The 16,497-nt window shown below is 31.4% G+C and overlaps 1 protein-coding gene across 1 annotated transcript; it reads left to right on the top strand.

Moving 5' to 3' along the window:
- The first annotated feature begins 2,639 nt into the window (after positions 1-2,639).
- LOC139896578 (uncharacterized) lies at positions 2,640-6,531 on the top strand. The gene is made up of 6 exons (XM_071879225.1): positions 2,640-2,955; positions 3,746-4,246; positions 4,345-4,476; positions 4,876-5,009; positions 5,106-5,579; positions 5,838-6,531. The coding sequence occupies exons 1-6, from the start codon at positions 2,751-2,753 to the stop codon at positions 6,468-6,470; spliced, it is 2,079 nt and encodes a 692-aa protein (XP_071735326.1). The 5' UTR covers positions 2,640-2,750; the 3' UTR covers positions 6,471-6,531.
- The last annotated feature ends 9,966 nt before the right edge of the window (positions 6,532-16,497 follow it).

The raw sequence follows: 16,497 nt of genomic DNA, 5'->3' as shown, positions 1-16,497 counted from the left end.
ACGACCCCGTTTGACAATCAAGTAGTATAAGGTTTGCTATATTAATTCCGTAGGGCCATAACCCAACCCAGGATAAAATAATTCTTATTCTCACTTTTGACCACATCCATAACACTCAAATTGCCACCTGACACCTTGATACCCACTCACCCATCTCACAATCCCTTTCAACTCTTTCAACTCCCTAAATGGTTCCTACTTATTTTTTTTTATTTTTTATTTTTTTGTAATTAATTTTTATATGTTATATTTATTCATATTATTCATCAGCTTTTTGTTTGTTTATCATGCAGTTCAGTAGTTAAAATAAGGTTAACTACAATGTCAGATTTGTATTTTCTTTTTACGGTGACAAATATGTATTTTTTTAGAGTGGCATATTTGTAACCTTTTTTTCTTTTCTTTTTTTATTTATAAATGCCTCCTCTTTGCGTGTTCATTATTTTCAGCGAAACAAGACTCACTTTGTACCGTTGATAAGCAAAAGTACTCAAATTATGTGAGTTCGGTAATGAAAAGCATATGGCTTGTCACTAATTATCGATATGTGTATTTAATTTTATTTTAAATTATTAAAATAATAATATTTAATATATACGGTGAAATTATGCATTGTTGTGATCTATTTCCCACCAGTGTCCATATTATGTGGGTTGGGTAACGTTTTGTTTTTCTAGATTTACCAATAATCAATATGCTTATTTAAATTTAAATTGCAAACTAGTTAAAGAATGTTCAATATATAGTGAAATTATGTAGTGTTACAAACGATTTCTCGCAACAACGAGTGAGTCAATCTTTTTACTTGTTATAACATATTTAGTGACCGATATATATATATATATATATATATATATATATATATATATATATATATATATATATATATATATATATATATATATATATATATATATATATATATATATATATATAGGGGCAGGATGAATGAGCAAGTAACCAATCGGGGGGAAGCGGGGAGAAGTAAATTTTTTTTTTGTTTTCATTTTTTTTTTTGGAATTTTTTTTTCCGGCATCAAGATCACACGAAAATATGAACATTTAGAAGAGACAATTCGTGATGAATGTTATTATTTAGGCGGGAAAACGATCGACAAAAATAACATTCAAGATAATATTGTTCGTGAAGAATATGAACGTTTTTCTTCTTCATGTTTTGTGAAGTAAAATTTAGCCCGATTTAAAGTTTAGGGTTTAGGGTTTAGGGTTTTGGGTTTTGAGTTTATTCCATAAACCCAAAACACCAAACCCTAAACCGTTCGTGTTAAAAACTCAATCTAAATCCTAAATCTAAACCCTAAATCTAAACCCTAAACCCTAAATTTCTAAACCCTAATATCTAAACCCTATAAACCCTAATATCTAAACCCTAATATCTAAACCTCAATAGCTAAAACCTCAACATACGCTCAAAAAACACGATAATTGCTATATATTACTTCTTCGAGCGTTTTCCGGCCAAAATAAAACATTTATCAAAAAGTGTCTCTACTAAATGTTCATATTTTCATCTCATTTATAATATTCGTGAACAAAGTTTTTTCAAAAAATGAAAAAAAAAAGTTTTTGCTTCCCCCCGATTGGTTACTTCCCTCTTGATCCTATCACTATATATATATATATATATATATATATATATATATATATATATATATATATATATATATATAGGGATCAAATGAAAACTTTTTGTGTGAGAACCCTGAGAACACAAAAATACCCTGAAATTCGAGCAAAAAAGAGAAATTCGAGCAAAAATGTGACACGAGCGAACAAAAATATTGATATTCGAACAAAAATGTGTTCTACATTTTTGTATTCGAACAAAAAAAAATTGTTCGTCCGTGTTTGTTTTTTTGCTCGACTACCGTGTTTTTTGTTCGTCCGTACCCTTTTTTTCGTCCGTGTCCCTTTTTTGTTCGAATTTCAGTGTATTTTTTAGTTCCCAGAGTTCTCACACTAAAAGTTCTTACTAGATTATATATATATATATATATATATATATATATATATATATATATATATATATATATATATATATATATATATATATATATATATATATATATATATATATATCATATTTGTAATTAATGGAGACATAAAAAAATAAATAAGAAATTGATATTAATGAATATTGAAATTTAACAGAAATGATAATTTTTTTAGAGTTGTTTAGTTAAATTGATTCTAATAAACAGTATTAGTTACTAAATGTCATTGGCCTAGCGGTATCGAGGTGACCCCTTCAACCTATAGGTTGGGGGTTCGGGTCTTGTAGTAGACATGTATATATTCGTGTTTAAATTCGTGTATGAGTGTTTGTTTGTCTTTCAAAAAAAAATAATAATATAATAATAAATAAATAAAATAAACAGTATTAGTTGGCATCGGCACATTGGCATGTACGCATAGTCAGTTAGTCACATACTACATAATCAAGTGGAGCATAACCGACAAAATAGCTACATTATTCAATTGCATGTCTCACTTCATGTTTCATGGGCTCTTTTTGACTGATTGGTTGTAATGAATTATCAATCGATAATAATGAATATCAGTATCATTTAGAATTATTCCTTTTTTTTTATATATACGGAGTATGTAATTACAATTACAATACAAATCAATCATCATAATTGCTTACTCGCTCGCTAGCAGAGGTACTATCCAATAAAATCATTAACTATAATTTAATCCAAGCTAAAATTAATGACGTGATTGTGCAGATGGCGCAAAAAGGTGTTCAATTAGACTCAATCAATGAGAAGAAACCCTTAACTACTCACCAGCAACAGCAGCAGGGGATCAACATACCGGCAGCTCATGCTAAACTGAATCAGCAGCAGGAAATCAACAATAAATCAGTTGCTTCAAATGCTAATACCAATGAACGATTTACACCCAATCTAGGTTGTCGTGATTTTCTTATTGGTAAATTTCTGTCTTTCTTTATAATTTACTGCTACTGTTATATCACACGACAGCACTACTAGTGACGTTGACTTTTATAGATGTATTGATTATTAATTAGAAGGATGATTAGGAATTAGTAATTCTCTTTCACTAATTAAACCAGAAGATATCTTAATATGTAGTTGAATAAAACTTTTTAAACCAATCAGAGGCCTAAATAGGGGATGCATGTGATGCTTTGTCACCCCAACTCTTTAAATAAGCCTATTATATTGTATAAAATTTTTTAAATTAATGGTCAATATCCCTAACTATATATTCTAGCATCCCTTAGATACGAATACTATAATAGAGTATGTTTTAATTCTTTTATCCACTTGATATTTACTTTTCGGGAAATGTCACCCTAACTTATCGGTAAATGTTGGCTTCGGCTCTGGAACCAAATATTGAAGGATATAAGCTAACCATTAATCAGGGATGCAAATGAGCAAAGTTGAACTCGAGCTCGAAATGGGCACTTTAGGCTAAACTCAAGTGTGGCTCGATAACTCAACGAGGCTTCATGTTGCATGATCGAGCTTGGCTTGAGTCGGATTCAAGACCGTCTTGAGTTCGTCTCATTAATATCAATAAGTATTAGTAACCAAATTTATTTCAAATATATACAACTGAATAAACCATAATGTCCCAAAAACTTGATATAAGCTTTTACATGACTCATAATATATTTTGTCCCTGCAATTCAGTGAAAAATTTATTGAGACGAATATGTAAATAACTACTTGCTTTTTGAATTACTTTATAGGACCTAGAACAGATTACCTCAAAATTGGTGTCCCTCTGTACGAAGCATCGATTAAATGTGATTGGAAAGCCGCTAAATCCATTCTTGATAAGGAACCAGAGTTGGTAAGGTATTGTATCACCGAAAATGGGGAAACGGCACTTCACGTTGCAGCATCTGCAAAAGGTCCCAAGCATGTAGACGAGTTCGTAAAAAGTCTACTGGATATGATGACCAAAGATGACTTGGCTCTTGAAAATGAAAATTACAACACCGCCTTCTATTTAGCAGGTGTAGCTGGAAACATTAACGCTGTTAAAATGATGTTGGAAAAGAATAGGGCCTTGTTAATAATCCCCGGTTCTAATAAGAGTATGATGCCGTTGTATGCGGCTGCCTTGTTTGGACATCATGAGGTGGTCAAGTATATGTACGAAAATTCGAAAGAGTTGATGGACGATGGTTGGACATTTCTGAATCGTGGTTGGCTGCTTGAGAAATGTGTCGAGAATGATATGTTTGGTAAGTTATGTCCATTCATTATTTAATGTACAAAAATCTATATGCTTTCTAACCGCACAATTGCTCGATCTCACAAAGTGATTGTCAATCTTTTTCAGACATTGCACTAAAGATAGTTAAAAAGCATCCGAAACTTGGTACTAGCGTTGTACTTGGAATTTTGGCTCGAAAACCTGAAGCTTTTCCTGAAGCAAAAAGTAATAATAGATTCACAAGAACCATCAATTTGGGTAAACATCTGTTCAATTCGATGTTAATAAATCTTCAACCGCCTCAAAACGAGCATCAAGAATTGGGTAAGGTAAAGACCGAACAATCTGCCATCACGAGAACCATCAAGTCAGGTAAACATCTGTAGTTTTAATGTTTGTAATGTTACACATCAAATCGTCTAACATCAAAGTATTGCACGTTGGTTTCTGACATCATAATCTAGTACTTTTGAATCGAAATTAGTACATATTTAACACGATTTGTCAAGTAGAACCATCGAGATCCATGGAATGTGCTACAAAAGTTCTGAGTCAAGATCCATCAATTATTAGTATCTAAGTTTTATATGTTGGTTTCACCAACTTGGCTTCTTTTGTTTGTGGTTGTTTCCAGTTTTTGCATATATTGGTTTAAAGTCGTGCCTCCAGCAAAACAACAAAATGCACTTCCCTTACTAAAATTCATTTGGGAAGATATTGCGAAAAGGCCTAAGAGATCAATTGATGATATAATCAGAGGGCCACTTGATCCAAAGCAAGACGAAAAGTCAGCTTCTTCTGGAAATGTAGGTCAAGCACTTCAACTGCAAAAATTAATTTCTGAACGTATCGTGAACATGCATGTTGAAATTCAGAACTTAATTAAGAAAGACAGCAATCCAGATCAAGCTCTGGAGCTACAAAAACTCATTTCAGAACATATAGCCAAAATGCATGTTGAAACTCAGAACTTAATCAAAGCACCTACTGACACCACAACCTCAGTACGTCCAAATGTACCATCATCGGCAATAAGAACATACTCTAATCGGGTACTCTTTGTTGCCACGGAAATGGGGAATACTAAATTTTTAATTGAGCTCATCCGCCAATATCCTGATCTGATATGGAAGGTAAACGATGACCACCTAAGTATATTTCACATTGCCGTCAAACATCGCCACGAGGGTATCTACAACCTATTGTATGAGATAGGCTCTATGAAAGATCTGATAACTCCTCTAAAAGATCCAAATAATAACAATATGTTGCATTTAGTTGGGAAGATCGCAAAGCAAAAGCGACTACAAGACGTGTCAGGAGTCGCTTTACAAATGCAAAGAGAACTATTGTGGTTCAAGGTATGTACATATATTCTTTATCCATAACTAACACATTAATGACTTATGCCTTTAAAAAAAAAAACATTAATATTTCTATTTTTTTTATGAGAAACAACTGTGTAGAACTTATTGAGGATCAACCCACATAGATGTGTTCTGACCGTGCTAAAAAGTGACCCATTTTGATTTGTTATTCAATATGGTTTTCTTGACCTGTTTAATGACGAGTTTGCCTATAAAGTAGTATATGACTATGCTAATTTGTTTGTTCAATAGGAAGTAGAGGCTATGATTCCTCCTTCTTATAGAGAACGGAAGAACAAAGATGGTCTAACACCATACGAGTTATTCACTTTAGAACACAAAGATCTAGTTACCCAAGGCGAACAATGGATGAAAGACACGGCAAATCAATGTATGGTTGTCGCAGCACTTATTGCAACAATGGTATTTGCTGCAGCTTTTACTATACCAGGGGGTTATGACCAAAATACTGGTATCCCAATGTTCCGTTCGAAAGCAACCCTTGTAGTTTTTGTTGTGGCAGATGCCATTTCCCTATTCTCGTCTTCAGCTTCCATTCTCATGTTCTTAGCTATCCTCACGTCTCGATATGCAGAACGTGATTTTTTGGAATCATTACCCAACAAGTTGATGTTAGGTCTTGCAACTCTCTTCCTATCTATAACAACCATGACACTCGCTTTTGGGGTCAGTTTTTTCGCACTTTACGATAAGGGTTTTCTGTGGATTCCAATTCTTATTGGTGTATTTGCTGTTATGCCAGTCCTTCTCTATCTTAAGTTGCAATTTTCTTTGTTTGTTGATGTAATTCGGTCGACATATGGCTCTAGGTACCTCTTTAAGCCCGCTAAACATGTTCTTTACTATGAAAACCCCAAGGTGTAACCTGCCTCTTTATGATGTAGATGGTCCCTCTCAAATGTAATCTGTAACATGTTTTTGTACACCATATTTATAGTATTTTTCCTGAGATGAATATGTTTTGTTACCGTACTTGCTTTTTATATTCGATAACTTAATATTCACTATTCAGTTTATGTACTCATATCCGAATATATCCTTAACGTTCTTGGAATATGTCGGGGTGCACACAACATTAATAAAGATTTTAAAGCAAGGAATAGATATATACTGGAAGACATTGTAGATTTTTGGGAATAAATAAAGCTCACCCTGGCTGTAGAGCATCAACCCATTTTATATGACATGAAAGATGAATTCTTTAAAAAAGGGTACCTGCAAGTATATTGCTAAGAGTTTATGGTTTAAAGATTAAGTTATTTTATATCATATTTATTTATTGTGAACTCGAGATAGATGCACTCCTGTAGTTACACGATTTGGTTAAATCTGTTTTGGACAAAACTCTCCACCGTTTTTAAATATGTTGAACCAAAACAGATCGAGCTAGCTGGCTCAGTCGTTAGAATTGCAGGAACATGTTTGGTTTGATGATATTCGCTATTTATCAATCAAATTTGTTAATGTAAAGACAATGAAAAAGGCTATGGTGGTAAAGGTCGTGAAAAAATGTTGTAAAAGGTTGTGGGTGAGATTAGACAGTAAATGACCCAATCAAACTAAAGCGCACACCGGAAAAGAAAGGATTTAAGCTTCGAAGTGCACCGGTTACCTACTTACCTTCGTATTAAAGTTGTTTTTGAAGAATTGTGTAATCAACAACTTAACACTTGATTCTTGTTTAATTAACAAGAATGAAATCAATCTTACTGAACTTAGATCGAGTGAATAACAGGAAACCAAAAACAACTTGTAACAAATCTATAACACTTTACACAGATAACCAATTTTTTAACTAGATGAATTAACCACAACCACCAACTTTATCTTTAACAATTGTTTTAAGGATACAGATGATAGGGAAAGAACGAATGAATGAATTGTGTAAACCTAACCCTAAATCCAGCTATTTATACTCTAATGAACCGACAATAAACATTGACCAGAAATAATCCTAGTTTATAATATTGGCATATTTAGCCCTTGGAATAACTCAAACTCAACTATGTCCCTCCTATGTACCTTTCAAGTTAACCCCCATATCAGATATGTTGATTAAACATGAAAAGTACGAGATGCACAAAGAGTTTGAGACCTTCAAAACCATCTTGAACAAGTATAGCTGCAAACACTTCAGATAATCAACACAGATCACCAGCAGTCTTGTTCAGCCACACCTGCACAACTTAACCAACAATAAGAACACATAATAGAAAACGTGTGCATAATTAGATTGCTATATTCAATAGTTTTTAATGGTCAAAGATGAAGGAAAACAAAGTGGGTTTCACCATTTCATCCTTATCGTGCCCATTGCTCCACCATGTATGCGCTTAAGCGCCATATCCATAGTAAACGCCCCTTAATGCCCACTAGGGGGTTTGTAGGTGGACTTTGATACCGAATAGAATCGAGAATGATACGTAACGAATGATGCTAAAATAATAGATGTGTTTTGACATATAAAATTTGAGTTAATTACTTTATCAACGCAATACTGAAATCAAAACATAACGGTAGAAGGTTTTTCATGTTCGGACTATGTGAGAGGCTAGTGATCCGACCTCATACTCTGAAACTAAAACATGTTTTTTAATTTTTATATAAACATTTGTAATCAGCAACCTAGACTGGTTTATTGTGTATACATGACGCACAGTGTTGGATACGTGCCCCAAAAGTAATTGGACAAGTGGGTTGGGCTGTGTAAAGATCTCCTAATGAAAATACAATTAGGAGTCCAAGTAAAGCTCTCCTAATGCAAATACAATTAGGAGTCCAATTCGATGGAGGAAAACCCTTGTGGTTATCTGATCATACGCATGCTACCTTCATGTATTTAAATACATGCTCCAATCCCATAATTTTTATGATTCACATATTTTCTGCATTCGATATTTTTCTGAGCTAACTTCAGTTTTGCTATTTCCTTCATACGGCCTATATACCGGTGAAGTATTGTAATCGTTTGAATATAGTGAATTATTCGTGGTCGTTGCCCGTGGTTTTTCCTCTCATTAAGTTGGGGGTTTCCACGTAAATCGTTTGTGTTCTTTATTGTTTATGTTACCAGTTTTATTGTTAATCATTGTCTGCAATCCTTGCTTCCGCATACCATTAATCTCTAACAAGTGCTATCAGAGCCTTGCTACGATGGTTACTAAGTTCGACGTAGACAAGTTCGATGGCAAGATTAGTTTTGCAATATGGAAGGTACAGATGCAAGCTGTGCTCACCCATCACGGGTTCAAGAAAGCTCTAAACGGGGTAACAAACAAACCAGCAAACATGTCCGATGAAGAGTGGCTAGAGCTAGACGAAAAGGCTCTTGCCACTATTCAATTATTCTTATCTCGTGAAGTGCTTCGAGAGGTAATTCACGAGAAGACTACTGCGAGCTTATGGACCAAGCTGGAAACTCTTTATATGACTAAAAGCCTTGCAAATAAACTTCGGTTAAAGGATCGCTTATACACCATCCGTATGAAACCGGGTACTAATATCAAGGATCACCTTGATGAATTCAACAGCATACTAATTGATCTCAAAAATCTCGAAGTCACCATAGAAGACGAGGACAAGGCAGTTTTGCTTATCATCTCATTACCTGCATCATACAAGCACTTTAAGGAAATCATGCTATACGGTAATCACGAGACACTTGCTTTTGATGATGTAAAGTCAGCCTTGTTGTCAAAACAAAAGTATGATGACGATGATGAGCCCGAGAGTGGCGAAGGCCTCATGGCTAGGGGCCGCACTAGTAAACGGGGAGAAAGTAGTCGGAACAACCATAAGAAGTATCGATCACAGTCACGAGGTAAGCACCAAAACAAGTCTTGTAAATATTGCAAGAAACCAGGTCATCTAGTTTCGGAATGTTATAAATTAAAGAATAAGTTGGAACGTGAGGCTGGAACTAATGGTGATAAGAAGCAAACTGATAAACCACCTGAGGCTGCTCTCGCTCAGGTAGAATCAGACGGGGACGTATATTTGGCTATCGATACTAAAAGATCGAGAGATGAATGGGTTGTCGACTCAGGGTGCACTTTTCACATGACGCCACACCAAGAATGGTTCTCCACTTACGAAACAATAAATGGTGGCAACGTATACATGAGCAATCATACTGTTTGTCCTGTAATCGGAAAAGGCAGCGTGCAGTTAAAGATGCACGATGGAGTAGTAAGAACAGTGACCGGTGTGCGACATGTACCTGATTTGAAACGAAACCTAATCTCGCTTAGCACCCTTGAAGCAAATGGTTATAGATACTCAGGTGAACAAGGTGTTATGAAGATTTCCAAAGGTGCACTTGTCTCAATTAAAGCTATACAAACTGATGGACTATACGTGCTACAAGGTAGCACAATTGTTGGTGCCACTGCCATTGCCGCATCTAAAACACGCTCGGACGACTCTAAATTGTGGCACTATCGACTAGGACATATGGGTGAAAAAGGTATGAATATCCTAGTCAAGAAGGGACTCCTCAAAGACACGTGCAAGCTTGAATTTTGCGAACATTGTGTATTCGGAAAACAAAAACGGGTTAGTTTTTCTTCTGGTGTCCATCAAACCAAGGCAATTCTCGAATACATCCACTCGGATCTATGGGGGCCTTCCCCTGTCACATCAAGGGGTGGAAAACGTTACATGTTAACAATCATTGATGATTTCTCCCGCAAAGTATGGACGTTCTTCTTAAAACAAAAAGACGAGGTATTCTCCACATTTAAAGATTGGAAAACTCTAATAGAAAACCAAACCAACAAGAAGATCAAAAAGTTGAGGACCGACAACGGACTTGAATTTTGTGGTAAAGACTTCAATAATTTATGTCGAAGAGAGGGAATAGCTCGACATCACATTCTCGTTAGAACCCCGTGTGACGACCCGGAAATTTCCGACCAAATTTAAACTTGATCTTTATAAGATTCTGACACGATAAGCAAAGTCTATTAAACTGAGTTCCAAAATGATTGAACTATTTTTCATGAATGCATTTAACCTTTGACCATTTTCGACGATTCACGAACAAGTGTGATAAATATAAATTGTTATATTATTAGTATATAGTGTTATTATTATTATTTACAACAATAAGAGTATTATTATAGTTATATTGATTAATTAAAAAGATTAATTATAATATACAGAAAATATATATATACATATATAAAAACAGATATATTTTTACATATATACTATTATTTATATATATATATATATATATATATATATACACAAATATGTATTAAGTAATAAATATTATATATTTATATACGAATATATATTAAATACAGATATATATATATATATACATATATATATATATATATATATATATATATATATATATATATATATATATATATATATATATATATATATATATATATATATATATATATATATAAATATTGATATATGTACAGTTATATATATATTTATACAAATATATATTTACATACATGTAAATACGATTAAATATATATAAGTACAGAAATTATTGAATTCGGTTGCACATCGTTTTCATCTGTGTTAAATTGATTTTTCTATCTTCAAATCGTACTAATCAAAGATTCACATCCAGGAACACAACAAATTCAAATACCAACTGATGTCCTTTTTATATTTTTTTACGATTGCTTTGACAATTCTGCTTTGACAATTCTGTTGATCAATTTGGATATATATACTTGATGTCATTCAGTGATAAGCATCATTATCTGCTTTTCTTCTTTCCTTTATCTTGATGTTGATATTCTGTTAAGTTTCTACCAAGAGCAGCCTACAAATTAAAGCATCGAGCGTCCTTTAATTCTATTACGATCATTCAACAAATAATCTCAGTGTAAATTGTAGCTGTTATATAACAGCTGTTTACTACTTAAATTCTTTTCCCAATCAATAAACAACCAAACTCACTTGAAATCTCAATCACTTGCACCTCACATATAGATTTATCATTTACATATACATACACTTCATAAACAAACACTTATGCGATCAACCATCGACACCATGAACGAACACCTTCTTTCTTATGAACTCTTCTCAAAACCTCCGCCACCTATACTACATAAAACCGCTCTCCATTACCAAGGTAAGTCACCACATCTTCATCTTCATATATATATACATATACATTCGGATGCATAGAACCACCATCTATCTCCTTACTTTAATAAACCATCACCATCCTCCAACACCATCGACTACCTTTGAAACCAATCATCTCTCTCATTTTCTCTCTTAATTGAAACTGAGACCACCATCAACCACCCTAACAACCCATCGTGAACCCACCAACACTAGACCACCTTCCATCAACACCACTTATGCCACTGTTGTGTCTTCCGTTTATATTTGAAGTAAAACCACACGTCACCCTTGAGTTAAACAACCCACCACTTCTCTTAACCCATCAAAAACCCACAATCATATTCATGATCAATCACACCTTTCACAAATCACCATAAGTCACTACCCTCGCTGCTATATTTGTTCTCTAATAACTTGTTTCCGTTTCAGCGTAAAACTGCAGCCTTTGCTGCAACTATTACTCGCTAGATTTTCTTTCTTTCAATTCTCGAAACCACCATCACACAACCCATGTAACCATCGAAACCATTCCATCAAATACCTTCTGTTTTCTGTTATTGATTAACATCATACCCAACTGCTAATTATAGTCTCCTGTTTAGGCTACTATACGATCGTTTAACTGCTACTAGAACACTTCTGTTTATAGTTTAATGTTGCAGCCGTAATTAGTATCACATAATCACCTCCACGGCTCATTCATAGACACCTAATCTGCTACTGCAGTTCGTGCCAGCTACTTTTGTCTTCTGCTACTACACTTGTGTTATTATTCGAAAACACAACTAGCAAAGATGCACAAACTATATGAATCGATGGGTTATTCCTTTCTGGCTATACTATTAATCGACAACACATACCTGCTGCATAATTCTGTTTTGAACGAGCCAACCACCAAAACTAAACCCAATATCACACTCAACCGATTATGATGATGATAAGATAAATAATGATAACGGTACTGTGATGTGAGAATACAATGATAATAAGTAATATGAAGATTTTTATAAAGAGGATAGGACCCATGATGAAATAGACAACCAATTTGAGGAATGTGGCAGACCAATAGAAAAGGAATTCGGTGATAATTGCTACTACTATATTTTTTTTTATTTTTGCGGGGACAAACGAATCCAGATACACACATATTCTGTTTTAATGGTTACCAGATCCTATATTACGATAAATGGGCTACTTAGATTTGCATATTGGCCCTGAAGTATTAGTTTATAATGAGAGGGCATGTTACGAATTGTTTTGAGTTTTATATGATGATAGAACGATTTAAGATGATGGTGATGTTAAGATCATGATTATGATGATAGAATATTAATGTTATGATATAGGATGGTTAGCATGATGAGTAGATGATCAGAAATGAAGATGAATTACGATATAGATAATGATAATGATGATTAATATAATAGAAGATGAAGAATAAAGAGAATATTGGGTTAATAGATTTTAGGTCCGACTTATTTCAGAAAGAAACAGTTGGAAGAATGGTTTGGAAGGAAGTGTTTTAAACAAGAGGTCTCGGGTTCGAGCCCGGGCTTTTGCATTTTATTTTTTTTAGAAGAGGAAGAAGTAGAAACAGAAAAACAGGTTTAATAAATCTAAATCCTAGTTATAATCAGAAAAAGCATGATCAGAGGAGTGGTTAAGGATGTCATCGAGTTAGCAGGAGGTCGCGAGTTAAAACCCGGACTTGGGCATTTTTTTTAGCGTTACTCCTTTGAGGTAATTTACTTATTTCTCATTATTATTATTATTATTATTATTATTATTATTATTATTATTATTATTATTATTATTATTATTATTATTATTATTATTATTATTATTATTATTATCATTTTTAATGTAAGTGATATTATTATTGAAACTTATTTTTTTTATAAAAATTACCATTTTTATTATTAGAACTATCATTATTATTATTATTATTATTGTGACAACCCGGAAATTTCCAACCAAATTTAAACTTTAATCTTTATATATTTTCGACACGATAAGCAATATTTGTAAAGTTAAATTTCAAGAATTTTAAACTATGTTCATACATTCATTCAACCTCGACCAAGTTCCAACGATTCACGAAGCATTAAACGAATATGATTATATATGTATATGTGTATATATATTATAACTTGAAACGTAAACAAAATATTAGATTAAATACTTTATATGATTGTATCTGTTTCAAAATGTTTATCAATGGAATTATAAGATAAGATCAAATGATTGAATTATCAGATATTTTGAATTATGATTACAAGTCTCTGTTGAAAGGCCCACGTTGATTTGAGAAATCTTTCCATTTTAACAATATTCGAAAAATGATAAAGTGATTTATAAATAAGAACAAATTGTCAATCATTGAGAACTAGACAAAGGATAGTGGAAGATTGAATCTCATAAAGACTCGATTGATCTATTTAGTTTCAAACGTACAAAAACGTTTTCAGTTTAAAAAGAACTTTATTATTAAAACGTATATAACTTTTATAAATATCTAGAACCACTTTTGACAACTCATTACTTAACTAGTATGATAAAGATAACGATATTTATATTTTATTTTATTAATTATATATAACGATTTAAATTAATATTATATATATTTATACGCGTATTATACGTACATAGTTTTATACTTTTACTATACTTAAACTTTACATTTACTTTATTTTTACTTTACTTTAACTTTAATAATTCACTTTAATAATTCATACTTTAATAATTCACTTTAATAATTCATACTTTAATAATTCACTTTAATAATTCATACTTTAATAATTCACTTTAATAAATCATAGTTTAATAATTCACTTTAATAATTCACTTTAATAATTCATACTTTAATAATTCACTTTAAAAATTCAAAAATCTATTATAAATAGAATTCAATAGGTTTCATTATTTCATAGAAACTTGAAAATATTTTTCTCTAAACTCTCTCAATCGATTTACATATATATATTTACTCCGTATTATTTCAAGATATTATTAGTATACATAAAATATTACGACGGAGTGCTGTCCGAGTGATTTCGAAATTGTTTTTCGAATGGGATAGGATTAAGGAAATTATGGGTTATAACTATGGAGGTGATTGAGTATGGTTCATGGGTATGCTCGTGAGGTCAATATAGTGTTTATCATTTCCGTTGCGTCTACGTACCTTTCCTGCAATATTGAATCTCAATATTGATACGTGAGTACTCATAATTTAACTTTTACATACTAATAGTGTATCTCTGACTAGTGCTCTAGTATTTGGGATTATGCATGCTTGTACTTTTGATATTGCCCTTAGACAGGTTAGGATCTTGAATTAGTTACACTTGCGGTTGAGATAAGGTATAAGATATGCATGTCCTTGGAAAGCTAGCGAAAAATTAAGAACTTTTCCTTTAGATATCGAATGGTTTCGATGAACGGATTAGAAGTTATAATCAATTGAATTTTCGATATTTTTATTAAAAATGATTATTATTATCGTCGTTTTTATCGTCGTTCTAGTTTTATCTTATTATTATCATTATTATTATCTTTATCAATAAAAGGGATTTATCATTAAAAAATGTTATTTTTTTTATTATTACTATCGTTATTATCGTTAAAGTTATAATTAGTATTATTATTATTATCCAATTATTATTATAATTATTATTATTATTATTATTATTGGTATTATTATTATTATTATTATCATTATTAATATATATATATATATATATCATTATTTAAAAATGGTTATTGTTATTGTTATTATTATTATTACTATATTATCATTAAGATAATTATTAGTATTATCGTTAATAATGTTATAGTAACTATCATTATTAATATTAGTGTAATTAAAACAAATATTTGTAACACCTAATTATTTTGATTACTATTATTATCATTATTATGAACACGATATAAAAGACGATTAAAAGCTATTAAACGAAACGATTAGGAAATAATGGGTAAGAGTATCATGATGAAATTAAAATATTATAAGATATTGATTTAGATAAAATTATCGTTCTTATTATTTTTATCATTACTATTATTATTAAAAGTATCGTTAGTATTAAAACTATCATTTTAACAAAAATTATCATTTTAATAGAAATGTCATTGTTACTATAAAATATCATTATTATTATTATTTTAAATAGAATTATTATTTTAAAGATAATATTAAAAATTATTGTAAATATTAAAGTTATCATAATTAGAATTATCGTTTTATCATAATGTCATCTTAGTAATTATAAATATTGATATTTTTATAATAATAATTATTATTACAAAATAATACAACTTTTACTTACTAACATTATAAATATTATTTTATCAAATAAATATGTGATACAAACATATTTTACTACGTGTAATAACTTACTTTAATAATACCTATCATATTATCTTTATGATATTAAATGAACCCTATAAATTTTATTACTTAATATATATAAAAGTATATTTTATTATATAAATTTAATATAAAATTTTATTTATTAATAAATAAATTATATTATTTACTCTAATAAATCTTTTAAAAATATTTAAAAATATAAAACGACGATATTTAAACTATATATTAATCATGTATAGATTTTTGGAAATTATTTTGAGTCAAATTTACTTTTGTTGACTTTTGCATATTAGTCTCGAGCATTAGGATTGTGGTACACTATGACTTGACCTAATTTGTTAGACAAATATTGACCAACACATAAATATATATAATTAATTTAGGTTCGTGAATCCGAGGCCAACCTTG

The sequence above is a fragment of the Rutidosis leptorrhynchoides genome, chromosome 3 (assembly GCF_046630445.1).
Source record: "Rutidosis leptorrhynchoides isolate AG116_Rl617_1_P2 chromosome 3, CSIRO_AGI_Rlap_v1, whole genome shotgun sequence".
Lineage (NCBI taxonomy): Eukaryota > Viridiplantae > Streptophyta > Magnoliopsida > Asterales > Asteraceae > Rutidosis > Rutidosis leptorrhynchoides.
Note: the sequence above shows the minus strand (reverse complement) of the source record. Positions and strands in the feature narration are given on the sequence as shown.